At 44.9% G+C, this 27,677-nt stretch overlaps 1 protein-coding gene across 12 annotated transcripts in view; it reads right to left on the bottom strand.

The window, feature by feature from the left end:
• ELMO1 (engulfment and cell motility 1) overlaps nt 1-27,677 on the bottom strand; it is a 520,745-nt gene that overhangs the window by 19,897 nt on the left and 473,171 nt on the right. For all 12 annotated transcript variants that reach the window (XM_004741958.3, XM_004741959.3, XM_045089495.1 and 9 more), the window contains 3 exons: nt 20,389-20,552; nt 12,596-12,708; nt 3,320-3,427 (listed from right to left, as the gene is read on the bottom strand). In XM_004741958.3, coding sequence (XP_004742015.1) covers nt 3,320-3,427; nt 12,596-12,708; nt 20,389-20,552 — 385 coding nt within the window. The remainder of the gene's footprint in view (nt 1-3,319; nt 3,428-12,595; nt 12,709-20,388; nt 20,553-27,677) is intronic.

Genomic DNA, 27,677 nt, shown 5'->3' on the forward strand with positions numbered 1-27,677 from the left:
AGGCTGTGCAGGGTCGTGGGTAAAAGCCACAGCTACGGAGCTGGATGGTTGCAGACATCTCTGCTCTACTGTTTACTAGCCATGGGACCCTGAACAGGTTGTTTAAAATTTTCTGTACCTCAGTTTCCTTATCTGTAAAGGAAGGGCAATGATGTCTACCTCTCTAAGTTGGTGAGAGGGTAACTTATGTACAGCTCTTAGAACAGAGCCTGGCATACAGTAAGCACTCAATAAATGTTGATCACAATTATTCTCGTTATCAACAATCAAAGTTAATTGTCTCTTTGGATTGAGGGACCTGAATTATTCAGCGTGCTTCCGTGACCCAAACTGCCCACTTTGCTTTGCTGTCTCAGCTGTTCCTCCATCCTCTGTAATAGACTTCATCGCCTTGTGAGGGGATGAGCCTTCTCCTCCCTGTCCCCTTTGATGTGGGAGAGGAGTTTGGACTAGATTCTTTCAAAGGGCAGCGCTGAGGGGCCTGGGGCATGGCTGGAAAGTTGTAGAGTCTATTGTCTAGTGCGGGTGATGAGAGCCCGTAAATGTAGCGACTGGGATGTGGGGTGGTATCTCCTGCCAAACAGGAATAATACGAGAAGAGATTTCCTAAACCTTTAGGGATGACGACAGCTAAGGAGAGGCCCTCAATCTCCACTCATCCTCTCTGCATTAAGAAGATTCAATTACACTCTTTGATTCATCAATATCTCAATATTCAGCACTGATTAACTCAAGGGGCGGAAGACAATTTCCCCTGTGGTCTCAGGAGAGGGCAACCGTACATGGCAAGAGTGATAGCACTTGGTATTAATTAAAGGAACATTTCATTTTTCTAGTGGAACGAGGTTTATGACTTCTAAGGGCTCTAAGAAGATGGGCAGAATGCAGAATTGGAATTAAATGCAAACCAAGGGCAGGTCTGAGGCAGTCAACTTGAGTTTCCTAAGCAGGGGTCTGCTCATCCCAGGCGCATATCAGGTCCACTTTACTTCTTTATATGAATACATGCCCTCCCTGGCTCCCACGTGCATAAAGATACAATCTCACCAACACACACACACACACACCCTTCCACGTGCATACACCTGTACAGGTACGCAGTCCTGGTTTATCCTGCAGTGGGTAAGCTGTTAATGGAGCAGTTCTTTTGAACTCTAAAGTACTGAGTTTCAAAGGCTGCAGAAGAAGGGGCAGGCTAGAGTTTTTGGAGCCATCGTCAGAAGGGACCACTGTAACCCTTTCCCAGAACCAGCATCACTCTGTGGTCACCACCAAAAGCTGTTCAGAGATTTGCAGCTCTGACCTTGCACTTCCATGACCACCCTGGCGAGCTGGTTCTCCCTGGCTTCAGCACTCTGGGTTTGTAGCTAGTTACTTTTACCCTGCTGGCAAGCCCAGGAGCTGCCCCTACAAGGCTCACGAGCTGTCTGGTCCTTGACCTTCTCCAGGAGCAGGGCTACCAATCTCCTAAGCAACAGAACTAGCTAGAAGGGGAGTGCTGCATATAAAACCTGCAAATGATGCCAATCAAATGTCCATCTGTGGACTGAGAAGAGGATTATATCCCTAAAAATATGGATAAGTAATATGTCCAGTGAGTGGGAGAGCAAATTCGCTGGCCCACGTGCAGAAAAAAAATTAATCAAGCTGTGTGTGTGTGTGTGTGTGTGTGTTCTTCCCACACCACTTTCCCTATTTCCTGAACAGGTTAAGAAGGAGACTATGGAAGACTTTGTATAGTACTTCTGGTTGCCTTGAGCAACAGCAATGTTTAACTCTTCCTTTTACCACTGTAGAGCAGCGATTCCAAACTGCTGGCCCCTGGACAATTCCAAGTTCACGAGGGAGGTTTCACCAGTGAGTTTTCACCAGTTAATAGCAAACAGAGGAAAATGAAGACACAGCTATGAGTTTTTTAATAAAGCTAATTTAATTTAGTAGATGGGATTGTCCTATATTCCAAGATTAGGCCCTTCAGGTCTTTCTTGTTGTTTTTCATGATCAAGAGCCCCCTTTTTTAATTAAAGGAATGTGATATTAAATTTTAGTTAGATCTCATTTTTTAATAGACTTTTTTTTTTAGCCAAAATTAAAAGTTGTCAAGCTACCATCAAATCACTTTTTCTGGTTCTTCTAAAATATTTACTCACTGGTGAAGCCAACTTTCAGAAATCATCATGAAAAGAAGAGTAGCAGTCAGTGTCTAGCTCAGGGGTACTCATTTTGAGTAAGTATCAGAATTACCGGGAGAGTCAGTAAAGATGGAGATTGCTGGCCTCTTTCCCAGTTTCTGATTCAGGAGGACTAGAAATGAGGCTGGAGAATCTGCATTTTCTAGTAAGTTTCAGCATCTAGTAAGATGCTGCTCATGGTCCAAGGACCACCCTCAGAACCACTGGTCCAGCTTGTCCATGGTGGAATGGGGAAGGCTTTCTGAGACCTGAAGGGAGGGTCCTCATTATGGGCAGATGCTGGGAATGCTGCCACAGTAGGGATACACAGACACTGCCCCAGACTCTGCACCTGTGCCTTTCAGATTTCCTGCTCCGCCCACTAACAGAGCCAGTAATATGGGCTGGGGAAGCAGTGCTCCTGTGACAGCAAACAAGAGTACTTTCTGAACTAAATGACTCTCCGAAAACCAGATTGTTCCATTTTGAACCTGGAGGAAGAGAGAATGTTCCAGGCTGTCCACCTAATATGTCAGTGCAGAGTCTGAATGTATCAGGAATTTCTCACTTGTGGTGACTTACTGCCTTTGATGGCTGTGGGCTGCAAGGAAGTCAATCCAGAGCGGACTTCAGTGGGCCCTGAGGTGATGAGCAGGAAGGCACTGAGGCTTGGGGAGGGGGGGGTAAGGATTCCATCTGGGACACACTTATATGACTCATGCAGGGTCAATGTGACTTTTGAAGGCTCTCTGAAAGTGTTTTTATTTGTTTTCTCACTCTTTGGTTTCTCTTCCTGGGATATCCTCTGAGGTTATGTTCATTTTATCTCATTTCTCTTCCAAATTAATTCATCACCCTCGTGTATTTTGATGTTTCTATAATACCTGGTTTAATTTGTACACTTATTCCTGTCTAAAAACCTGGAACCTGGCTTGATGTCAGGCTAAAATAATTAGCAAATTACTGGCTCTTTGAAACATACAGGTCAAAACATCACACAGAAACAGCAAATAAATACAAATAATAATAAGTATTTCAGGGAATAGTTAGCTGACAATAGAATGTAATGCAGCATAGATATTTCTAAGTGTTTCAGGAAGCAAAACCAACTACCCAAATTCAATCTTCCTAGTAAGAGAGCCACTTACGTTTGTCCTGCAAGGAATCGTGGGGCACTTCTCCCTGAGGACTCTCTTCCAAGTCTCCATAGTGTAGGACCTTGTGGTTGGGTGAAAGTCGACAGTACCAAAATTTGTCTGAGGGGGAAAAACACATACACACACAATTTGTAAGGTAAGTGATTCTCATTTCCAAAAATATCAACATCTTTATTTCCTAAGAGTCTTGCCTGGAAGAACAAGCAATGCATTTGATTTTAGGTCTTCAGGAAGGAATGAATTCTAGAGCCCTGGGCAGTAAGTCCCGTTTTGATTTTGATCTTTAGTTAGCACTGTCCTGCGAATCACTGGGGGAGGTTATTAAACCCTTCAGGAATAATGGCACCAGGTTTTCTGCAGGGGTGGTTTCCAGAGGGTTATTTCATCAGTATCTGTAATGACTATGGGAATTATTCCTTGTCCACATAGGCCTGGCAAAAGTGGGGAGGGAGATGCAGAAAAACCAGCTTTCTTGGTTCTCTCCTGCTTCCACATTCTTCTCTGAGGTTAAGACAGTTGACACGATTGTGTGCCATATCTTAGTTGGCACACAACTAAGACCCCCACCCCTGGGGCTAATACACACAAATTAATCCACGAACGAATTGTTAGCATTCTAATGCCAGACACAAGGGGTAGACTTCATGAGGAAATCATCCAAATAACTCAGGGATTTATCCAAAGGACAAGGATATTCATGACGGTCTCCTCTCTGACTCCTAGAGTTTAGTTCTCTAAATAGGCATGACTAGAAGGGGATTCAGAGGTACAATCTTCCATTTATAAAATGAATAAGACACGGGAATGTAATGCATAGCATAGGGAATATAATCAGTAACCTGGTAACAATTTTGTATGGTGATGGATGGTAGATACATTTATTGTGGTGACCTTTTTGTAATATATTTAAGTATCGAGTCACTATGGTATACACCTGAAACTAAAAAAATTTTTAAAATTAAAAATTATGACAAAAACAAAGAAATAGGCATGACTAGGACCTTAAGAGTCATTCTTTTCTTTTAATTTTTTTTATTATGTTAGTCACCATACAGTACATCATGAGTCATTCTTATAAATAACTCCCTCAACTTAACCTGCTCTGCATTCCAATGTAATAAGAAATATCTGAATAAGCCTGTGAGGAAGGAAGAAGGAGGCAAAAAGCACTTTTTATAGATAAGGAGCTTAAATTGTAACAGCAATATTCGTGAAGTTCTCAAGCAAGGCGGTGCTTAGATGTCTCCTCCTCCAGGAAGCCCTCTCTGGTTACTACTGCTATCAGGGCTGTCCCCATCCTATTAGCTGCCCTAGCATCTTCCTTGATTTTGGGTGCCCCCATGTGATGCATCTTGGTATTTCTCATTATTTGTCACAAACTCCAGGTAAGCAATTTGCCCTAGCAGGTGTACTCTGAACAATTACTGATGGAAGAGGACTCAGGATACTCATGAGCTCGGACAGTGTAGAGAAGTCAGGGCTCTCTAATGACAGCCCCTGTCTTCATAATGGCACTGTCCCAACCCCTTGGCACAGTGCCTGGCACATAGGAGTAACACAATTGGTGTTGGCTAAATTGATAAATGAGGACCCAAAGGGACTTGGCCAGAATGCTTAAGACCCAGAGAATGTATGACCTTGAAAGCATCTATGCATGACCTGTAAGGCCATCTGTGCAGTTATGTAGTTGGGGAACATGGTGGCCTTGGTCAAGTCACCTCATTACTGTGTCTATAAATGTATTGTTTTGAAACTACTCTGATTGGAAGGTGCTCCATTAAACACTGTAAGTAAAGTGGTTTCCTATCTAAAATTGCCTTTATTTCAAAACTTATGTCTTAACTAGGACTCTTTAAATAGAAAAGAAAGTGTTAAAAGTGGAAATAAAAGCCACACAATGAACAAAGAAAACGCCGAAACTTGATCCACAAAAGCAAAATGCCTCTGTCATTCCCAACTTCCTCATCTATAAATAGGGCTTGGGAATTCTTGAATGTCGTCAGAATATGGCAATCCATATAATTTAAAGAGAATCTGAAGTGTGCTGGAAAAACTGGAGAGGAAAGGAAAAGTTGTTTGGTGGCTAGGGAAACATCTGGCATTGCTCAATTTAAAAAATTATGTTATATCTATACATACAACACATGTCCCTTTCCTGCGAGACTATTTCAAAGGGAGAAAATAAAGTTACTCCCTGAATACTCGACAGTCATTTCAATTAGGCAAACATGTGATCACCAGATCTCCAGGAGGCGAACACATTTGGGAATCAGACTCGTGATTCACAATAGGAACTGTGAAGTCCAAAGGAGCAGGCAGGACTTTGGCCATGAGCACCCACAGTGCTCTTGGGGGGGCCTGCATGACAGGCCGTGACAGTTCCTCCTCCCTAAGGGGAGCTTTCCACCTCGTCTAGATGGACTGCAGAGACTGCACAAAGCCCCCTGGAGAGCTTTACTATGTAGCTTCCTTCCCCTGATACCTTGGCACTGGGATTATTAGCTAAGCGAAGCGTCGCAGAAAACCAGCAAGGAAGTCCTTCCTTGTACTGGGACATGCTGGTCTTATTCTGAGTAAGGGCCCAAGCTGTTCTTTACAGGGATCCCTAACTACATAAGGTGGGAAAAGCTCTATGGGTAATGGTAGTAACCTAAAGCCCAAGGGCCAATATGATGCCATCAAAGATCATCCATTCTCAGGACACTGGGGAGCATCACAAAATTTAAGTGGTAAAAACAGATATGCTGTGAAGTAAGATGCACAATTTATATTCTTTTGTAAGACTTCAAAATTTTCTGCTGTGTATACTTTCAAGGGACATTTCCTTATGCAGTGAATATCTGCAGAGTGCCTACACGGCACACAGCACTCTACTGGGTACGACGAAAAGTCATCAGGGTGACAAGCAGACCTGAAGGACAGAGCCAAGAAGTTCAAGGATGAGGAGCTCCCTTGGTTTTTGGTGGCAACTGAGAGAAACATGGTGGACACCCTTGTTTCCCAGACTTGGGAAATAGGCTCAGGGACTCAACAATTCTGACTATACTGCAGGGAAAAGTAGGAACAGGGAGGGTGTGCATTCTTCCAGTCAGAGACTACGAGAGGACGGTGGCTATCTATCTGGAGGCAAAGCAACCATCATCTTCACAACATTGCGGTAGATGTTCACTGAAAAGAGACACAAAAGGCCTCCCAGAACCCTGCCATGACGATATCTAGCACCTGGCTGACGGAGCACTCCTCCTCCTTCTGTCTAACTCCTCTCTTGTCCTCTAGGAGTTTCTCTTTCTCAGGCTACTGCTACAGTGGGAGAGAGCAAAAAGATCCAGACGTCATTAATGGAAGTGATGGCTCTGTTCCTTCCTCTCCATCAAACGGGAAGTCGTGGGTGGACTGGAGACAGGGCTGGGAGGTCTCAGGGAGGCTGTTTTGACTCCTAAGCAGATGGGTGGATACCATGACAGTATCTTCTTCGGGATAAAGGCTGGAGTCATTAGCTCTGGGAGGGTTTAGCAGCATCGTAACTTGTGCATGTCTGTCTCAAACGGGGGGGGCTGCGGTAGAGGACAGCTAGCTCCCAGCAACAAAAGGCGCCAGCTCGTTGCATGAGACAATTTCCGTGGCAGCCAGCAGCAGCAGTTTGATTTGCAGTTTCTTTTAGGGTAAGAAAAATGTGTATTTCTTTTCGAAACCCAGCATGATGTTACTAGTTCCTCAATCCCTCTGGGCAATGAATGAGTGGATTGTGTCACTAAAAGCAATTAGCAGGAAGCAGGGAGAACATTATCAAAGATTGTTTACTAGCACTTAAAGAATAAACAGGAGTTAATATAAGGGTCTTTCAGTCAATTACGAGTGTTAGCACGTTAATAGCCATTTCTTCATTCCCCAAATTCAAAAACTGACAAGATGGAGACAGTTTTGTGCTTCACTGTCTCGGTCTGTCTCCGTACGAGTGCATGAGGGTGGGCGTGCAGGCAAGCGTGTGCACTTGTGTGTGTGTGTGTGTGCAGGATCAGAGAGAAAAGCTGGCTTCAGAGCTCACAAGCCTGGTAAGAAGGTCTCCAGGGCTGATTAAAGCTATTCCCAGTGTCACATAGATCATTACGGAGCTAATAACCGCTGACAATTGTAATTCTTACAGCTCTGTTTGATAGAACTTTCTGCAATGACAGAAATACTCCACAGATACTTATCCAATAGTAAGAAATGAAGTTTTAACTTTTATTTAATTTCAAATAAATAAACCATAGGTTGCTATCTCCAACAGTATGACTAACCGTTAGTCCTCAGCGTCAAGTCTGGAGACACATTGGGGGCTGGCCAGCAGGATGCCGGGGGGCCGAGCAAGCTGGATACCAGCTACCATTGTTGAGTGGGAAATGTTGGGTGAGTCAGTGAGGCACAGGGCACAGCAAGAATGGAGTGTTCATCAGCTCTGCCGGAGTCTAAGGGGGACATCTTTGTCTTGGGTGCAAAATCCCCCGTTGGCAAGTAGCTGTTGGCCCAGGGAGCCCTTAGAGTCTCGTGTTTGAGAAGCAGGGGGCCTTTACTAAAGTAAAATCTTAGGGCACTTGCATTCGGATTTTGGAGCTTTCCTAGGTTAACCTAAAATGTGCAATATCTTAAGCGTATTTAGGTCTTTTTCCTGCCTAGGCTTGAAGCTTTCCAAGTCATAAAACATGAGGGACCCAGCAATGTTTTTAAGGGGAAATGTCTTCTCTGAGATGATGAGATACCAGATTGCTCTGTTGGTCCAGTAAAGGAAGACAAGGAGTATAGACAGAGACAGAGGCCATTCTGCCTTCCAAATTTTCCTCATTTCCCTGGATAATCTTTAGAACGAGAGATGGTGTTCTGATTCCGAATTCTGGCTCCCTGCAATCTGCTGCTTCCTTTCACAACAGAAGATGAGTCTAAAGCCCCAAATCCTTTTAAAGATGGTTTAGCCTAACTGCTGCTTTGGAATCCTACAGACCTGGGCTCCCCACTAGGCCCTCACACATGAGCTAAGCGTCCTCGGCCAAGCTGTAAGAACCTTAGGGATCCCTATTCTTTTTTTGTTAAGTAATGTTAATTACTACCTGAGTAAAATGTATATATAATATCTTATTTTGAGGTACTGGAAAGTGCGCTGTCCCTGAAAATCAACTGGATTTTCTTCCTCTGAAAATATTTTAATTAAATATTTAAATATATTTAAGTTTTTAATTAATTTATTTATTTTTAAAAATTTCTTCTCAGTGTTCCAGAATTCATTGTTTATGCACCACACCCAGTGCTCCATGCAACACGTGCCCTGCCCTCCAAAATGAGCTATGATAAGGTTTAATTAAATATTAAATGAAAATTTCAATCAAGGATAGAGGAAGAAACAGCCTGTTCCTAACAAGGGTCCATCTGGTTACTTTGCCTGACTCTACCCTCGGCTCTAGGTTTTCTGAGTGTGCGGAGAGACCAAGGTAAGGTAGATCACCCCTGGCAGCAGGAAGGAAGCAAGCCAGTTGCTCGGGGCACAGGCTTTGCTCACATCCAAGTTCCAAATTAAGTTTGTCATTTTAGTGCTTAGAGAAAGGACGCTGGCCAAGAAAATGGACAATGTTTTCAATGAGAAGCAAAAATTTCATGCTATCATTTCTTGTAATGACTCTCTGGTGTGTTACCCTGGGCTCTTGTCAAGACTGTTCAACGCGAAGCATTCTGAAAGTCTGTAATCTCTGAGATATAAGGAAAACAGGGAGCAGTTCCTGATCCCGCAGAGTCTCACGATGGAAATAATGGCCCTACCATAGTCCACTTCTAGAATTTCATCTGAATTCGGTCCTGCAGAAGCCCAGGGGACCCAGAAGCAAGGTCACTCTCTGTCACTGTGAAGGAGTCTGGGCAGAAGCCGTAGGCGCTCCGTGCTGGGCACAGAACGGAGTGAGGTTGGTACGGACCTCCTTTGCCAACTCCTACCTGCACTTAAAAACCTACACTCTGAGGATCTACAAGCTAAAATTCATGCTAAATATTACTAAGGCATGTTTGACAATGTGCAAAAGCACTGTACTGAGGGCCATAAATGCAGGATTTTGTTTCACCCTTACATACAATGGACATCCTTTGACCGAGGAGGAAATAGGAACACAGAGAGATCTAGTAGGAGGCCGATGGCCAGAGAGCTAGCGAGCGGGGAAGCCGGGGCTTGAATGCCGTTGGGAGGTGTCTCACGTGACTTACTGCCTCCAAGTTCTAATGTGGCCAGAATTCTTAGAAATCCAGATTTGCGAATGTGCACATCAGTCTCACCAAGTAGCAGAGCTGCGCGGGAGGAGGGCAGAAGGATGGGTCGGTATGAACTCGGGTCTTCTAGCCAAATGTGGTGTGGCAAAAGACGCTGTCTGCTCCCCGCTTTCTGGTTCTGGGGCATGGGAATCTCCTTCCGCTCATCCCCCGCACAGCTAGTACTTAGATCGGCTCTTCTGTACATGACCCACTGTTGAACAAGTTTAAACGGAGGGTGGCCGCCATTCCTTCCCAGTGTACTTGCTCTCTACCCTGGGAGGGCACATGGCTGTTCCCTTCTGAGAGCTCCTGTGGAAGTGCACCTCTTTGGAAGGGATTAAAGTGATTTTACGAGGGCATCTGTGCGGCTCAGTCAGTTCAGTGTCTGCCTTCGGCTCAGGTCATGATCTCAGGGTCCTGGGGTGGAACGCCGTGTCGGGCTCCCTGCTCCGCGGGGGAGCCTGCTTCTCCCTCTGCCCTTTCCCCTGCTCATGCTCTCCTTCACGGTCTCTCTTAAATTAATTAATAAAAACTTTTCTAAAAAATGTATTTACATCATGTCCTCATTAATCTGTGTAAATCTAAGTGGAATGTTTCGATGGGGTGATAGGAAACCAATTTCATCACCGTTGGCTTTGAATCCCTACTTTTATGCACACAGATCTAGTCACCAGATTTTAAATCCACTTGCACAACACCAAAAGGCTTTCCTTTCTGCACCCAAAGGATGATTTTGTATTAAACACAGATGGTCAGGCTCCCTAGGGAGCTTAACTAATAAATTTATAATCTAGGTGCTAATAGTTTTTTTTCATTAGGTAATTCCTTTTTTAAAAAAAATGGGAAAAATTTGCAAATTATGGGCTAATACTTCTTTAGCCAAAAGACTGTCATTATTATATCTGGAAACAGAATTATTCTAGTAGTATCTTATCCATGTCAGACTAGAAAGGGGAGACTTATGGTAAAATAGACTGCAATGTTAAGTTGAGTTCTTTGAATTACGTTCTGGAGGATTCCAACTGGACATCAGTGGAGATGTTGGATGGTAGGTATCCATGTGCCATCTCCCCCCTCCTCCTCCCACTTCCATGTCCTTTGCCCAATGCCAAGTAAATAAAATCTTGATAAATCATCTTACGGGAGCAGTATGTCCTGACTATTGATTTTTCCAAAGGCGATGAAGAGATCAAGCATAGAATCGACTATCTGGCTAACTGAGCTAAGAGATCATCTAGCCCAATTCTCTCACTTATTAGATGGGAAATTGTAACCCAGAGAGGTCATGTGTCTGCCTAAAGGCATTCAGCTGGTCACTTAAGAGTTGTGAAGCCTAGAGCCAAGTCCATTCACTCCTAGCTCATTGCTCTTTTCCGATACAATCTCCTAGAAGAGTAGCCACTACACTTTGTTGGGGCTTTCTGAGAGCTACGTTCATGATCAGTTTCCCTCCTTACATTGACTTTAGGTCATAGGTATTGTTATCCCATTTCTGATGGGGAGACTGCCCACAGTCACACAACTGGTCAGGGGGAGAGGCAGGAATGCACCTATTTCATGTGGCCCCAGGGCTCTTGTCTTTACCACCATGCCATACTATCTTCTGGAAAAGCATTTGCCCTGATCACAATGTCCCATGCAAGGAATAAGGTGAGAAAGGAAGAAACTCCTCCTTCCACTGCTCTCCCAGCACAAGCCTTTCTCAGTCCCAGCTGGAACTCAGCTCTTATTATTATTATTCTGCCCATTGTCCTCTCCCCCGAGGCCCCTTTTGAAGTTCAGTGCCATAGATTGCCATCCTCTGGGAACAACCGACACTTTCATTTCTCAAGGAAGTTCTGCCTTTGGAAGTTCCTTAATATGATTTTTAACCATAATACTTGAAATCATTTGAATTTACTCAACATTCAGCACAAAGCTATTAAAGTAAATGGCCAGGGGGATGGGCTCGGCATAAATACGAAATTATGTTTGTCGTTAGTGGCTGAGCTCTGCGTCTGAGGACAGCGTCCACTGGTTTTCAAAAACATCTGCTGGAGTTTCTCCTGGGCCATATGTTTTTCTTGGTAGACTTGCTACCGCTTACATTTGTTCCTGGTTATCCCTCGATCTCCTCACCTCTCCTCAGACCCTATTTTTCGGTTTTATTTCCTGTTTGTTTATAGGACAGTATGAATCCTGCGACTTCGCAATCAGCCTGTCAACAGCAGAAGAAAGCAATCGAAGGACTTTTACTTCCCTGACTGAGAAACAGCTGGGAGTGTCTCCTGCCTACTGGAACTAGTCTATCGGCTCCCATTTTGACATGATATTTTGGGACTAAAATTCCCTGAGACAATTCAGAAGTTCTTCTCACAAGATTATGAAAACCGATTCTATCCCACCTGGGTTCAATGTTATTTATATCTCCAGAAAAAGTAATTTTCACCTAGCAGGGAATCAGTATGGGGATTTGAGCACGAGGACCATCCATGCTGGACGTTCCAAGATCAAATCCAACTGTAGAAGTAAGGACTGTAGAAAAAAATTTTAAATAAAGTAAAAATAAAATGAAAGTCAGGGCCATAGAGTTGCCGGAGTATGAATCCTTGCTCTTCCACAACTTACTTGGGCAACTTACTTAACTCCTCAGGGTGTCAGTTTCCTTATCTGTGAAGTGGGTACAATCACAGGGTTACCCGGAGGAGGAAATGCATTAAAATAAGTAAAATGAGAGTCTAGTACACAGTAAGCTCTTGATACACGTTGGCTGTTGTTGAACACCTACCAGCAGATTTGTGGCACTGAATAAATAGCTCAGGTGGCTTTTCAGTTCCATAGGTCTTCTGGTAATTCTTTGATTTTCCCTGGGTACTCATGGGGAGTCAGAACTTATTTATTCCCGTTCTGAGTCCAGTGCTGCAAGGCCTACCCTTAAACCAGCACCCACGGCCTGTGATTCCCCAGCGAGCACGCCACTGGTTCCCCTAGCCGGGGGAGGAGTGGTCCCAGGCACACTACCTTGCCTCCGCCGGCAGTTGAGTTTCCTGAAGCAGGTCCCTTCCACGAGGCGGTTCAGGCGTTGCTGTTTGATCAGCTCCAAGATCTCTGGTTGAATCTTCTCCTTTAGCTCCCTGGGAAGGACAAACACGCATTACACAGCATGCCTTGAGAACAGCACCTGGCTAAAAGAGCCTCGTGGGCAGTTGGGGCAGAGAAGTGCAAGCTGCATCTTTCCCCAACCATCCCAATACCTCCCAAGGTGGTGTTTTAGAGAATTATTTATCCCGCGTTAGTGGATAGGGTTATCTGTTAAAACAACACTATAGATTCTCTGACATTTACAGAACATCCACCAAAGCACCAGCTGCTTCAGTGACGTTTTTCCACACCGAAGTCTCCCGAGAAATTTCTTCCCTTGTTTCACAGAGCTACAGATATGAACTCATGCAGAAATGCACTTGGCTTTGCTAAGACAATAAATCTTTGGTCACACGTCCCCCGCTACAGCAGGTAAACTCCCAGACTACATTTGTGATCTGACCAGATAGCACTACTGGACAGCCACGTAATTACTAATTCCACAGCAAACCACAGGACCACATTTTGGTTTCCACTGTATCACTTACAAATGGGAACAATACACCATTCCCAATTTTAGCCTACCGAGACTGGGATGATGACAGGATAGATTAGGGATTATTTGCATTCTGAGTCAGGCTAATACAATATAATTTTGTGTTAGGTGCATTATGCCTTAAAGATATCAGGACAGAGCACAATGTTTTTTAAATCTCTTTTTTTCTAAGAAGATTTTATTTATTTATTTGAGACACACACACACACACACACACACACACACACACAGAGAGAGAGCGAGCGAGCAAGCAGGGAGAGAAGCAGGAGAGGGACAAACCAGCTCCTGGCTGAACACAAGCCCAAAGCAGGGCTCCATCCCATGACCCTGAGATCATGACCTGAGGTGCAATCAAGAGTCAGATGCTTAACCCACTGAGACACGCAAGCCAAGAGCACAGTTGTTGTTATCATGTGAAATTCTATGTAGTGCCCTAGTCTTTGGGTATAGGAAAGCCAGAGTTGTTCTAGGTGATGCTGGACAGGGAGAACCCTCAGTAGTGTTATTGATGAAAGCATAGATCTAGAACTTGGAAGTCTAAGGTTTCGATCTAGACTCTGCCCATGCATTTCATGTAGCTCATCTAAGTCTAAGTTTCCCCACCTGTACATGGGGATAAGAATCTTTTCTGGGAAACTGCTATGACTCCCAGAGGAGACGGTGTGAGTGCAAGAGCTCTGTAAGCCCTGGGCAGGAATGCAAGGTTATTACTGAATTTGCTTGGATAGTATTCTCTCCTTCCCTCAGGCCGTATTTCCATATACCCACACTTCACTGTAGTCAAGTCTTGCATGTCTGTCAGCTTCCACATCAACTCTGGACCTGCTCTGCACTGCAGAAAGTCTGTCTTCACAGGGTGGTCGGCTCCTAGGTGGGGAAGGCACTCATGCTGGGGAAGTGCTTGCTTTGTCGGGTAGAGGTACTATTTGATTGAGCTCAGTTAGCATCCCCTTCCTGCTCCCCATCAAAACCCCGAAGTTTGGGGAAGACATATTTGCGTCACTAATAAATGGGTATTGCTATTTCTATTTTACAGGTGGGGAAGCAGCTCCTAGCGGTTATGCGTAAAACCTGATCTTCTGCATATAAACTGCTTCTATTTACATGTGAGATAAAGAGAATTAAAAAGTTGCATCAAAGGACCCGGTTATCTAACGGGGTGTGCTAGTACTCTGCTAAGACATATTTTAAACTTGAAAGGTTTCAAACCTCTTGTCATTTGCTACTGTTGCAACTGAACATTTAAAAAGCACAATATGGAGATTGAGCCCTAATAATGCAGCTCGGTACATTTGTACAGCTCTCCTGCGCAGACCTCCAGGGTCTCATCTCGGGCTTCCAGATCACTAAAACTATTTATTATCAGTGTTCAGCTTTGGCACAATGGACTTAATATAGTACAGCTTTGATGAACCCTGCTCTGAATAGTGAGAAGAAGGTGGGGGAGATGCCAGGGCAGACACACGTGACAATAAATCACTGCTTCTGACTTCCAAGCCGGGGCCATGGGGCAAAAAGAATTAGATGGCACTAAGGAATAGAGAAATCACTGGAGAAAGGGTTTGGGAATTTCACGGAGTCTTAGGTTGTGATGTTATCTATAAATAATCGTTTTAGTAGGCTAGAGGTGAATTATGAAAATGGAGATAAAGATGCAGGGAAGAGGACCAAAAGGAGGAAATAACTGAAAGTATTTCCGAGTCATTTTAGTCAATGATTTATGACATCTTAGTGTAAGACCCAGATGTGCCCATCCTGACACACTCCATTATGGAAACATCTCCTGGGGACACACCACCAGAGTGAGTGAATCTGCTGCTGTAGGGGTTCCTTGTTGTGAACCCCGAAGGCCTCCAAAACATGGTCGGACAATGAGAAAGAGAGGACAACCTTTCTTTCTTCTAAGAGATTTCCTCTTCTTTCCATGCAAATGGACCCACTTGCTAGAAAATTCACTCATTGTAGGAAAACATACGTAACACCTACATGGTGTGTCTGTGGTTGAGGTTGGACCTCAGCATCATGCACCATGGGCTGCAGCTGGGAAAAGAGATTCTCAGCTTGGGGTGCATGAGGCCAAGGTCACAGGTACACTGCCTTTGTTTTGACAGATACTCTTCTAATTCTGTCTAAAGGCCTTGTAAATATATAAAAGAAGGAAGATTAACGAGGGTAGGGTTATGAGTTTGTGAAGAGCAATTCCAGGTCCAGCGTTGTTTCTGGGAGACAGTCCCAGGTCCAAGGCCAGCGAGGCCAGTGCCACACACAGAAGACAGAAGGCACCACTAGAAGACTGGTTAGCTGCCTCCCTGGACCCATGGTCTGCCCCCCTAAGCAGCTATCGGTGTCTGCCAAGAACAGACTTTGGCACACATTTCCTGTAAAGGCCAGACAGTAACTATTTCGGGTTCTGGGGACCATAGCTGTCTTTGGCAAGTACTCAGATCTGCCATAGTAGAGTGAAAGCAGTCGACATACATTAAACACATGAGTGTGACTGTGTTCCAATAAAAGTCCAATTACAGAAACAGGTAGTGAGCTGGATTTGCCCCAAGAGCTACCTATACTTTGCAGCCCCCTGATCTAGAGGTTCTGTGAAGACCGGGGGGTGGGGGCTGAGAGGCAGTGTTGTTTCATGGAAATTGATCTGTCTTGACACCAGAGAGCCTCCAAATTCAGTCCTTGTATTTCTTCTGTTCTGTATATTATAGACTCGTGACACTGAGTATCAACTTTATGCTGACAGCTTCTCCAAATTTGTATTTCTAACCTGGACCTTTCAGTTGAACTCCAAATTCATCAAACCATCTGTGAGACATGCCAGATGTGGGTGTCTCACAGACACCTCAAACTTGACAGGTCCAAAGCTGAACTCCTGACCCCCTGTCCCAACCTGCTCTCCTCCTTCTCACCTTTGGTTGTTCAGCTCCAACAAAATCGTGAACTCCTCCTCGACTTCTCTCTTTCTCTTATCTAATCCATCAGGAAATGCCACTGTTTCTTATTTTCAAAATCTATCTGTAGTAGGGACTTCAATCACTTCAAATCATCTCTGGACTGAGTTATTGAAATAACTTCCTTACTGATCTCTCTGCTCCCAAACTTGCCTCCCTGGAGAATATTCCCAGTACAGTAGCAAGAGGGATCATTTAGAAACCTAAGTCAGAGCATGCCAATCCTCTGCTCAAAACCCTCCATTGGCGCCACATCAAGGCCCTCCATCATCGACTCCAAGCCACTTTTCTGGACTAACTTCCTATTGCTCTCCTCCTTGCTTAGTCTTCTCTCACCACATTGAGCACCCAGACCTACTCCTACCTCAGGGCCTTTGCACTGGTTTCTCTCAGCTGGAATACTCTTCTCAAATAGCCTGCTCCTTTAGTCCCTTAAACATCTTAACTCAAATGTTACCATCCCAACTAGAGGGATCTACTCTGACCGCATTACTTGGGACTGCCAGCTCTCTGTCTCCCTTATCCTGCTTTATATTTCCATTGTCATTATCCTCTTTTAACATGCTATAATCATATTCACTATGTTTATTTGTCTGTGTCTCCCCACTAAAATTCAAACATGGCAGGGTGAGAATTGCGTCTTTCCTCTTCACTGCTGCATCACCAAGACACAAAACAGTACCTGGTATACTTGGAAGGCATTTGATGAGTATTGGTCAAGTGCGCTGAACAATGAAAACTGTAACTGACCAGATCATCCTGCTGGCACTTGCTAAGAGAAAGCCCTATGCAAAGCTTGGGCCAATCTTTAGTGAGGAGGCGGATAAGCAGGGTAGCCATTAGCCTGATTTCTGGCCCCATTTTCACTTTTTCTTTCTCACTATACTTCTACTGTACCTTCTGAGATAAGGCGAGGCATATAAAAATACATTTATAGTATTTTTATAGTAAAACTTTTGACACATCAACAGTGTGACAACATGTCCCATTCCGGTTATCAGCTAATGATAAGAGGGACCATTTCTCTGAGTGGATATTATGTGCCAGTATATATGCTAAGTGCTTTTCAGGCACTACATCACTGAATCTTCCTAACTGCACAATGATGTGGACACTTTAATCACCTTCTTTTTTAGACCTCAGGAAAACAGGCTTCGAATGGGTTACGTGACTTGTCTAAAGAGCCGCATTTCCAAGTAGTGGCCTTGGAGTCGGATCCCAGATGGGTTAGTAGCTCCCTGGGTGCGGATTTTCTGCCATTTGCTATTATGCTTCCTTGGCATTTACCCTTGCATCTCTCCTTTCCCTCCACAGTGTAGTGTTAAATGACCTGTTTTGGGACTATTCAAGCTTCTTAGATCCATTAACTCGGATTAATTGTGTGGCGGGACTTATCTCCCCTGCAAAGTCATGCTAAGTGGCAAGTAACAGATATCTCCTCTCGGAAATACTCCGTCAAGAGCTAAGAAATACAACACAGCTTCTTCAATCCACTGAGTGGTCTCCCCAAATATTTGCTCACACAGAGTGTGCATTTTTCTCCTCAGGAAACATAAATGGTTTATAACAACGAGGCATGCGTCTCAAAGGATCTCTGGGGAACTTAAGTTGGCCACTGAGCTGTGTGCGGCAGACACAGAGGGAGCCAGGCCGTGGAGAGAGCGCTACAGGGGTCAAGAGGCAGGTGAGGGTATGGCCAGCAGGGCTCCGCACTAGCAGGCAAGCCCCAGCCAAGTCATTGTTCCAGTCTGCTAACTTGAACTAGATATTTGAACTGGATGACCTTAATTTTGAATATACTCACTCCCGAGCCTGGGAAAGAAGTGTATCCCAAGCGCTCTCATGACAACCCCCATCTGTGTCTCCTCCACCCTAGCACAGTCTGGGCTAACCCTCCTCCCCCAATTTTACAACCTGGAACAGTTGCGGGGTGGGGCAGTCAAGTGGCCCTGACTGTCTGTCCATCCGCAGCACAGGGCCTGGGAGGCAGGAGTCGCTCAAGACGTGTTTGTTAAATAATGAGTGAACGAATGCAAACTGTCATATGCAGGCTGTCCCTTTCTCTCTGCTGATGTGGGTTTGTCCTGGGAGCTGTGTCGGCAGCGTTTAGGCTTCATCCAATCCCACCAAGAGTTCCTCTCTAGCAGGTCACTCTAACAGACAAAACATCACTGGACAAGCAGCTGGAGGCTGGCTCCCACCTGCCCATTTTGGAGGCTGGGATAATGATCAGGTTAGCTCATAGCCTCCCCTTTAAATGCTATAGTTTCCGACAAGCTTTTATTGCAACTACGGCAAGGCCTCCAGTGAGCCGTGCTGTTTTTTGGGCCCGTGGCCGAGTGACAATGCAGGGACCTACAGAAGATCTCCCTTTATATTTGCACTGCTTCTCTTCCTGTCATAAGTGCAAACGTAAGAGCTTCTTATAATCAAGGGAGAACGTCGGAACGTCATGGGAAGAGCCTTAGGAAATAAAGATACGAAGCCAAAACAGAAGCAGAGTGTTCACACTCCACGTGCAGTTAACATCCTTACTTAGAATAAAGTCATGGTCAAACATTAATTTGGGATCCGTCGGCCTTGACTGAAGTGGTTCCTCAAGTCTCCCTTTAGGTTTTAAGAACTGCTGTCAAAAGCATAATGAAGTCTCCGTGTGTTTGCCCATCTGCTGAAACAAGCCTCTGGAAAGCCAGCATCTCAGGGCTATACGCCCCGTGATGGGACGAGGCACCGCTGTTCCTCTCTGCAGGAAAGAAACTGTGTCTCCGAGGAGTCAAGCATCTATCAGAAGGGCTTTCTGTTAGGTATTCCTAGCTGTACTTCCCGGCTGAGGACCAAGGCCTGGCAGTGCCTGCTGTAGAGCTGGCTGGCCATCATTGCAAGTCCGATTCAGGTCTCACCATGGTGGGAGCCAAGGACGCCCAGGGAGCCTATCTGCCCCCGGCTGCCCAGCTTCACCCCACTCAAGTTCGCCTTGCATTCCGCAGCCACTGACGGCGCTTGCCAGGGCCCACGAGCAGGCACGCAGCAGGGAGCTGCAGACCTGTGAACTTCTTTAAACTTCAGCTTACTCTTACACTTCACAGAGGAGCTCTGCTGGGCTGGACAAAGCGCGAGCTGAGGGATCCGTGGGCTGGAGTTCACGTCCCGGCGCCTCCCCTCTCTGGACTTTTCCTGCTCCTTGAATGGGAATAAGACCTACCTCCTTCGCACGCATGGGAGGCATGAAACAGCAGGAGGGGCTACTTTGCAAATTGCCAACCATTCGAAACGTCAGATATATAAGAGTAAAGGATGGAAGGAGTGGCAGAAAGAAAAAGGACCTGAAACAGAGAGAGAGGGAGTTCGTGTCGTGAGGACACCTGGTTGTACGCCGGCTTTGTACGGAAGTCCACAGCCATGTGCGGTCTTCTGCAGGAGGAAGGAGAATGCCTGTCACACACTCTCCTTACCTCCACCTCTGCGCCTGTTTCCTTCCCAATGATAAGGTACCAGAACTGACCTAGCCCTTAGAAAAGGACAAGGGAAGATAAATAGGATAGTTCTAAGAAAAGACGGAGCAAACCATACAGTCTTGGTGTTGGAGGTTCAGAACATCCTAAAGATGGAGACATGCGAAATGATGACTGTCGCAAGTGACACCTCCTGCAAAGTCCTACAAGGGGACCTGGTGCTCTCAACCTTGGGCCTGCAGGCTGATAGTGACGGGGGTGATGCAAGGTGCTCTGGGGTGAGGCAAAACCGATAGACGGGGCAGGGACAAGTGAATCTCTCTCTCCTGCTCCATCTCTCTTCCTTCCACTCACTACTTGAATGTGTCTGAATGACCAGTGGGCCTTGCTCTGGCTGGGCAGAACATCTTGCCACTCAAAGGCAGGCACCAAGAAATACCTATCTGGGCAAAAATTGATCCCAAGTGTTAGGAAAGGTCTTCCTACTTTTCAGCTACAAGTTCTCAGGGGACTCCTCCGAATGCAAGCCACTCCCTGGTTTAGGTCCTGCTGCTGGGACCTGTCCCTGCCGTCCCCTCAGCTGCCTCTATGCCGACTTCCTCAGGGAGCTGCTGAGACTTCATGAACTGAGCTGAGGTCTTCCGGAGTGTCTTTTGTTGGCCTTCTATAAATGAGCTCACAAGACAGCCCACTGCACTGTGTGTGATCGGCCTTCAGACCAGAGATGGTGGGTCAGAGCCTCTGAGGAGAGAGAGCTCAGGGGTTACTTACAAAATCGGGCGAGACTGGAAATCTTCCTGGTTCATCCTCTCAGACTGGCGGATTTTCAGGATCTCAGTGTAGCTCAGGTTCTGCAGTTTGCACTTGAACTGGTCCAGGGAGCTAGGCTTGGTTGTAAGAGCTCTCATAACCTGCTCCTTCACCACCTGCATTACCTGTAGATGAAAGGAAGACCATAACTTTCCTGGGGGGTTGCCCTTGCCCATTTGGAAAGGTCTAGAGTGAACGGCTCCCTGCCTCTCTGTTCCTTACCCCCGATTCCCTTCCCCTGCGCTCTATGCCCAAGCCTTGAGAGTGCTTTTCCAAAGAGTAAACAACCACAGTGTACACCTTCACTCTCTCTTGTGCTCCTGGAACCACAAGGAAGGAGATGGACTGATGAACTTGGAACTGGGGTGGGGGGCCAGGCCTGGCTGGGGAAGTGCTCCATTGGCTCAACATATTATGGGACTACTGCCAAAACTGACGCTACGAATAATGCAAATTTCAAAAGTGAAAGAAGTTCAAGCGACAGCTAGGAGTCTGTGTCACCGCCATTTTTTCCCGAAGAAGATCACTGAGACACAATTAACTGTGGAAGTCTGGCTGGTACTGGCTCAAACAAACGTGAAATGATACCCACACTCACACCTCCGAGAACGCTCTCCCTGGGTAGTGAAGGCCTGAGTGTTCACATACATGAGGGATCAGAAACTGTGCACGTGATGTTGCCTTCTTGGGCCAAGCACTAAAAAGGAGGCCTTTTAAATAGAACAGACATATCCCATTGGAAGCTTAAAGAAAAAAAGAATATGGTAATGTGCTGCCTAAGGACAGGTCCAGCCCACAAGGAGGCAATTAACATTAATGTGGATTCGTCTTTAAAAAAAAAAAAATGTGGATTCGTCTTCATCAGAATTTATAAAGCAGGAAAAGACCAGAAAACACACAGAGGCATCCAAGGGACGTGTAGTAATCTTCTTGCTTCTTTTTTAAATCTTCCACTGCAGAGGAGAATAATAATTGTTACCACTGAGAGAGGTATGTACTGTGGGCCTGATACTATGGTGGAAGCTTTATGTCTGTTCCCTCTCTTATTCCACTCAAATCTAGGAGTTAGATGTGGTCATCATTCTTTTTACATATGAAGAAACAGAGGCCTTGAAATGTCAAGTAACTAGTTCAGGATGTTATGGCTGGTTGGTAGGTGAATGCGTTGGGATTCGAGGGCTCCATGGTCAATCATGCCACTGTGATGCCATGGTCAATCATGACCCCATGCCACTTGGGGTCACTTTTAGAGATAAAGAGGTTGAGATTTAAGATTGAGGTCTGACCCAAGGTCACATATCTCTAGCTGAGTTCTATGACACTGAGTACCCCCCATGATAGATCTACTTTAACCAAGGATGTGTGTGCCCTGCTTGCTCTGTGCAGGGGTAGTTACTGTGTGAAGACAGAAAGGCAACTGTCTTCTTGTCCTCTGATTCATGGGAGTTTCGAAGACCTGGGTCCTTCAGTCTAACTGTGTTGGCTACCAGCTTGCCATAAACCAGAAAGTACTAATAGAAGCAATTAATAAAAAGTTGCTTGAGGAGCATTTGCTGTGAAGTCAATATAACAAACATCACTGAGTACTTACAATGTGTCTATACTGGGTGAAGCACTGGGAATTCAAGGGTGAATAAGGTATGGCCCTTGCCTTCTGTAAACTGGTGGTCTAATAAGAGAGCCGGACATGGGACATAAGCAATGATCATAACAGCAGAAGAGTGGACGTGAAAGAGAAGACGGACTGGTGGCCTTTCGTGGCAGGTGGGGAGACATTTCAGAGAAGACATCGTAAGGGTTTTGCAAGGAGAATGAGTATTCAGTGCTGTGGGAAGAGATGAATAACCTGCACATGGGCCCTCATTAACCCTGCTGAGCCTGGGCTGCCTCTGAATTGGGACCAGTTACATAAGCATTGTTTCCTGCCCCCAGCACAATGGCATCAGGGAAAATTTCCAGTTGACCTTCCACATGATCTGCTTCCTTTTTTCACACAAGTAAAATGCTAAATTTGGGATGCTTGACAAATTTTGAAATTGTGACCATCTTATATCATGTGGTATAAATGGTGGTTAAATTTGGTCAAGGCTGAACTATATAACACTTGGCTGTTTCATGAGGAGGCAGCACAGGAGCTACCTCCTCCCCATTTAGAGAAACTCAGAGTTGGGTCAAGGAGATAATTATCATCTCCCAATGCTACTTGACCTTCATGTGGGAGGTTGGACATGTAAGAAAGACCAAGAGAGTGATTAGAATACCAAAAATGAAGAAGCAATTTCAAAATAGAATCAGGTTACAGCTGGGAAAGTTTCAGAGACATCTCCAATTTCCTCATTTCATAGATAAGGAAAGAGGGCCAGGGGATGCTCCCACTTTAAGGGGAGAAACACTTAAGTGTTTCTTAAGTGGCTGTCACAGGGATGACAGTTACCAGAACACAGAGGATTGGACACAAAGATAACACTAGTAAGTGGGCATATGACCTGTGCTGACCAATCAGCATCCTTCTCCAGACTTCTGACTTGACTTGAAGCAGAGCTGAAGCATGCTCTTTCCCCTAAAACTGATAACCATAATACTGTCTCGTAACATGTAGAAGAGTGGAAGATGATGAGACTGGTTCCATTCAAATTAGATAGAAGAAAGATTGTGTGCGTGTGTGTGTGTGTGTGTGAGAGAGAGAGAGAGAGAGAGAGTTAATAATAGTTAAATTATACTCAACCATAATGTCAATTCAATCTTGACGTTTGGTGGTTTGTTACATGAACCTTTATTTCCCCAATTGAATGGAATTCCTGTCACTTGCAACTTAAGATCTCAACGAATACATACAATGAAGTCAAAGAGGAGTATCTGCTTATGGGATGGAGGCTGCCCAGATTGGGGAAAAGTAAGAAAAGAAAGCTGGATAGAAACAATGAAGTGACTTCAATAAGGAAAAACTTTTTAAAACAGCATCTTCATTTAATGCTCATGGTTGTACCTTTGCATGGAAATGATGATAATCCCTGACGGTGATATGGGAGATTCTTCAGTTCCTACTTACATTTTATGCTTAAAATCCACTGTTAAAGGTTTCAATTCTTCTAGCTTAAGACTTTCATCTTTTTCTAGATGTAAGAATCCATAAGTGGGACAATCTTTTAAATTTCCAACAATCACTTATGCTTCGGTTTAGAAGTGAATATAGACCATTTCCTAAGAGTAAATTGATAGGATAAAAAAAGAAGAGGCCAAAGGGGCACTTGGCCCCAGGGTAAAGGATGCAAGTGGTTGAGATACAGTCCAGAATGGAGGTTGGTGGAGGGAAAGACTAGCTTTGCCTGATTTACTTCACAATTTTGCTGGGGCCCCAAGAAGTTCTATGGTAACTCCATGTGCCAAGGAAAATGAGCCCAGTAGAAAAAAATGTCACTGATACTTTTTTTTTTTTTGCAGAGACAAAAAAGTTATAAATCAAATATTTCTCTATTTCTTAGCAAAGTAGCTTCTAAAAAAGGCTAAAATTAATAGTGTAAAGTCTCTCTTAATGTTCTACGTGCATGATTTAAATCAAGACACTCACAACCACCATGCTTACTCTGTCTTCTTTGGAAAATATCAGACCTTTTATCATGGTTTGGAAAGCCCATAGATGGTGTTGCAGAGGCATCAGCAAATCAATGGACTTAAAACTTCTTATTTACAGAATATGAATATGTTCTGTCATGGACATCAGACAAAACATGCTCTCAGAACCCACATTCACTTACTGGTATTGACTGATTATTTTAACAAGGTCAAAACTGTGCCTGTGGTGTGTTTCTGGAATTTTTCCAGCACATGCTCTCTGTAACAATGTCACAAGTTACAAAAGAAGTGGGAGTCCCAAAATACACATGTACCTCAAATGGAGAAAACCTTTCAGATCCTTGGAAGACTGGGTTAAAGGTGTAAGTTCTGGGGACCCCCCACCCCCGGCAAGAATCAAGCGGGCTAGTAGTCTAAATGTGCTCCTGTTTCCCTGTTGCTTACTGAGATGGGCTCCTGTGTTTTATTCCAAGATCTCCTGAGCCTCCAGGTGCTTCTAGTCTAATCAATAATCTGACCTCGCCTTCACAGCCACGGTCTTCACACAGCATTATTCATCTGTTCTCATCAACTGGTTTTCAAGCATCTACAATGTGCAAGGCACTATAAGTGAGATATTTGAAGCCTTGAATCCTAGTATGGGAAAGTGGATAAGACATTACATACTTGCCTCCTCCAAGGGGGTAGGGGGAGTGATGTCACAGAAGAGCGAGGTCAAGACATTTATTCCCTAAATACTTAGCTTTGCTCAAGTGCTGACAGGCTCATGGCACAGCCCCCGACTTTGGCTGGGCCTTGAGGAGAGGCTAGATGTGGACACAATGAGAGGTAGAGAAGGAGTCATTCCTGGAAGAAACAGCATGAGCCAAGGCTGGAGAGAGGAGAGCCCAGTCCTAGTCGGGAGGAGTGTATGGTAGTTTCATTTAGTTGGAAAACCCAGGTGGTGCTTCGAGGTAAGGCTGAAAGTCAGGCTGCGCCAGAGAGTGGGTGGTTTCAGCTGGTTAAGATGAAAAAAATTGGATTTTTTTCTTTCAATTAGTGGTAAGTCACCAGGGGATTTTGGGGTTTGTGATGGAATCTGGTACAGTACACTATGTTGGGACACACACAAAGACTGGAGAGGTTGTGCTCACAGAGGGGTCTGGGAAAAGGAAGACATGACAAAGGAATCATTACCCTGGCTCAGCTGGGGTAAGGAGAGATGTCAGAGAACTCTGCAAGGCCAAGACCAAAGTGCTGGGACCTGGAGCACGGCTAGGAGTTACTGAGGTGAAGAAGTGAAGGGAGTCCAGGCGGAGGAACCAGAAACAGCAAGAACAAAGGCTGGACGGAGGGAGTGCTTGACTCAGGCATTTGACCAAATAAGCTTTTAGAGCCCATGTTAGCAGCTTTCGGCCAGCGGATGCTATTGGTTGGAGGATAGCGGCTCAGCCTTTGGGGCCCAACACAAGTGGCGAGCCAGGCTGTGATATTCTTCAAGATATTCAGTCCCCCCAAGACTCAGTTTTAGCATCTGTAAAGCAGAAGGACTAATCATTTAGAATTCATCAAGGTCTTGCTCACTAGATAAATCTTTATACCCTTTATGGTATCCTGTGTATAGGTAGCAAACATGAGTCTCTGTTCCCAAGCCTTAGTTTGGGTCCCTATAAAGTAGAACTAATAGTTCAGAGTTCATAGGATTGTTGTGAAATCCAAACAAGATTATTACTTGTAAAGTACTGATACGCTGAATGGAACATACTAGAAACACAACAACTGTGATGTCATGTTCCCTTGCCGTCTGAGGATGAAATGACTTATGTCTGAGGTTAATCCAATTAAAAAAAAATATCCTCGACAGTGTTCCCAGACCACATTTGTATCACCGAAGAACTTGCTAGAAATGCAACTTTCAGATTCACCCGAGACCTACTGAATCAGAAACCTTTCCCCATCCAGACTAAATGCTTTGAGTGCTGGTACTATTTTTATTTGTATTGTGGTCCCTACTACTTAACACAGTACCCTCCAGACTGTAATAATGATAGATATGCTCAACGCCAAAGATTCTTAGGCTCCCACCTCTTATCTGTAGAATTAAAAGAATACATCCTTAACAGAATTAGAAGACTGTTAACATGGTTTTCAAAGTACATACACTTTTACAAAGCCTAAAAATTAAAGTCTGTGGCTTTGAAATGCTGTCTGAGGGTTTGAGAGTCATTTTGGGCTTCCTTTCCCAGGCTGAAATGGAAAAGGCTGGTCTGCAGCTGAGCAAAAGTTTTCTGGAGAAATGGCTACTGGGCATTGCCACTAAGCGGGGGTGGCGGCGGTCAGCACTTACAAAAATGTACAATATACCCTATCAGTAGCAATCCATTAAATGGATTTATCTCCATAATGAAGAGAAAAGGTTGTCACGGAGAAGACAGATGTCAACACGGTCTAGCTTAAAAATGAGTCGTGTGGGAGAATTTTCATTGCTGGGCTTTAGCACTGGACCATTTTTCTTCCTAAGAATGTTCCTTACACAAGACAAAATGACTGAAGACTCATAAGGGCCAAAAAATGGGAAGGATTCTGCCTGGAGAGGGGTCTAGGTGCTCATCTACAGACAGGATAACTTCCCGGAGGCCAGGGGTCACTCTGAAGGGCTACTCTCTGAGCTCGGGATGTGGGGAGAAGTTGCCTTGCTCCGAAAGAGTACTAGAAGTTCACAGCGACACGTACTGACCTAGATGCAGACTATTGATTGCCCCAGCCCCCTGGAGGTCTTCAAAATTAGGACACCTTCTGGAAACTAAAAATGTTTTTCCTTTGTACTTCTGCCACAGCTGGGGAGAGGGCTGCCTAGGTTAGTCCATGAGAATGAGAGTTTTTGCTGAACAGTGTCAAGTGTATTAAATGAAGGGGAGAGGAAGAAATAAAAATGTTTATGGCCCCAAGGAGTAGCATTTAATTTTCTTGTATTTATTCTGGGGCGGTGTGGGCATAGAGCAGAGGTTGGCAAGTTTCTGTTAAGGGCCGGATCATGTCTGTGGCAACTACTTAGCTCTTCCCCGGGCGTTGTGAGCGTGACTGCAGACCAGAAGCAAATGAACAAGTGTGGCTCTGTTCCAATAAGACCTGATTACAAAAAACAGGTGGGATGCCTGGGTGGCTCAGTGGGTTAAAGCCTCTGACTTCGGCTCAGGTCAAGATCCCAGGGTCTTGGGATTGAGCCCCACATCGGGCACTGCTCAGCGGGGAGCCTGCTTCCTCCTCCTCCTCTCTCTGTCTGCTGCTTTGCCTACTTGTGATCTGTCTGTCAAATAAATAATAATAATAATAATAAAACAAGTGGTGAGCTAGATTTGGCTGGTGGGCAGGAATTTGGCAAACCCTGGTATAAAGGGAAACCACTGGGTTTTAGAGTTAGGCAGTGCTCATTTCAAAGTCTGGCTCCCTGACCCGCTGAGCCAGGTGAATCACTCAGTTTCTCTGAACCTGTTTCCATATCTATAAAGTGGAGGTGATCATCTTCAGTCAGGATTAGGACAAGTCCAAACATGATACCCATCAGTATAAGGTTTCTGTGAATTCCAGTCCTAAAGACAGCTTATCCAAAAAAAAAAAAAAATCCCTCCTTGCTGCACACAAACTGCCTCATGATGACACAGCGGGCTTCTAACATGGGTAGAGCGGTTCAAGATTAT

The sequence above is a fragment of the Mustela putorius genome, unplaced genomic scaffold (assembly GCF_011764305.1).
Source record: "Mustela putorius furo isolate JIRA1106 unplaced genomic scaffold, ASM1176430v1.1 tig00003845_pilon_pilon_pilon, whole genome shotgun sequence".
NCBI lineage: Eukaryota > Metazoa > Chordata > Mammalia > Carnivora > Mustelidae > Mustela > Mustela putorius.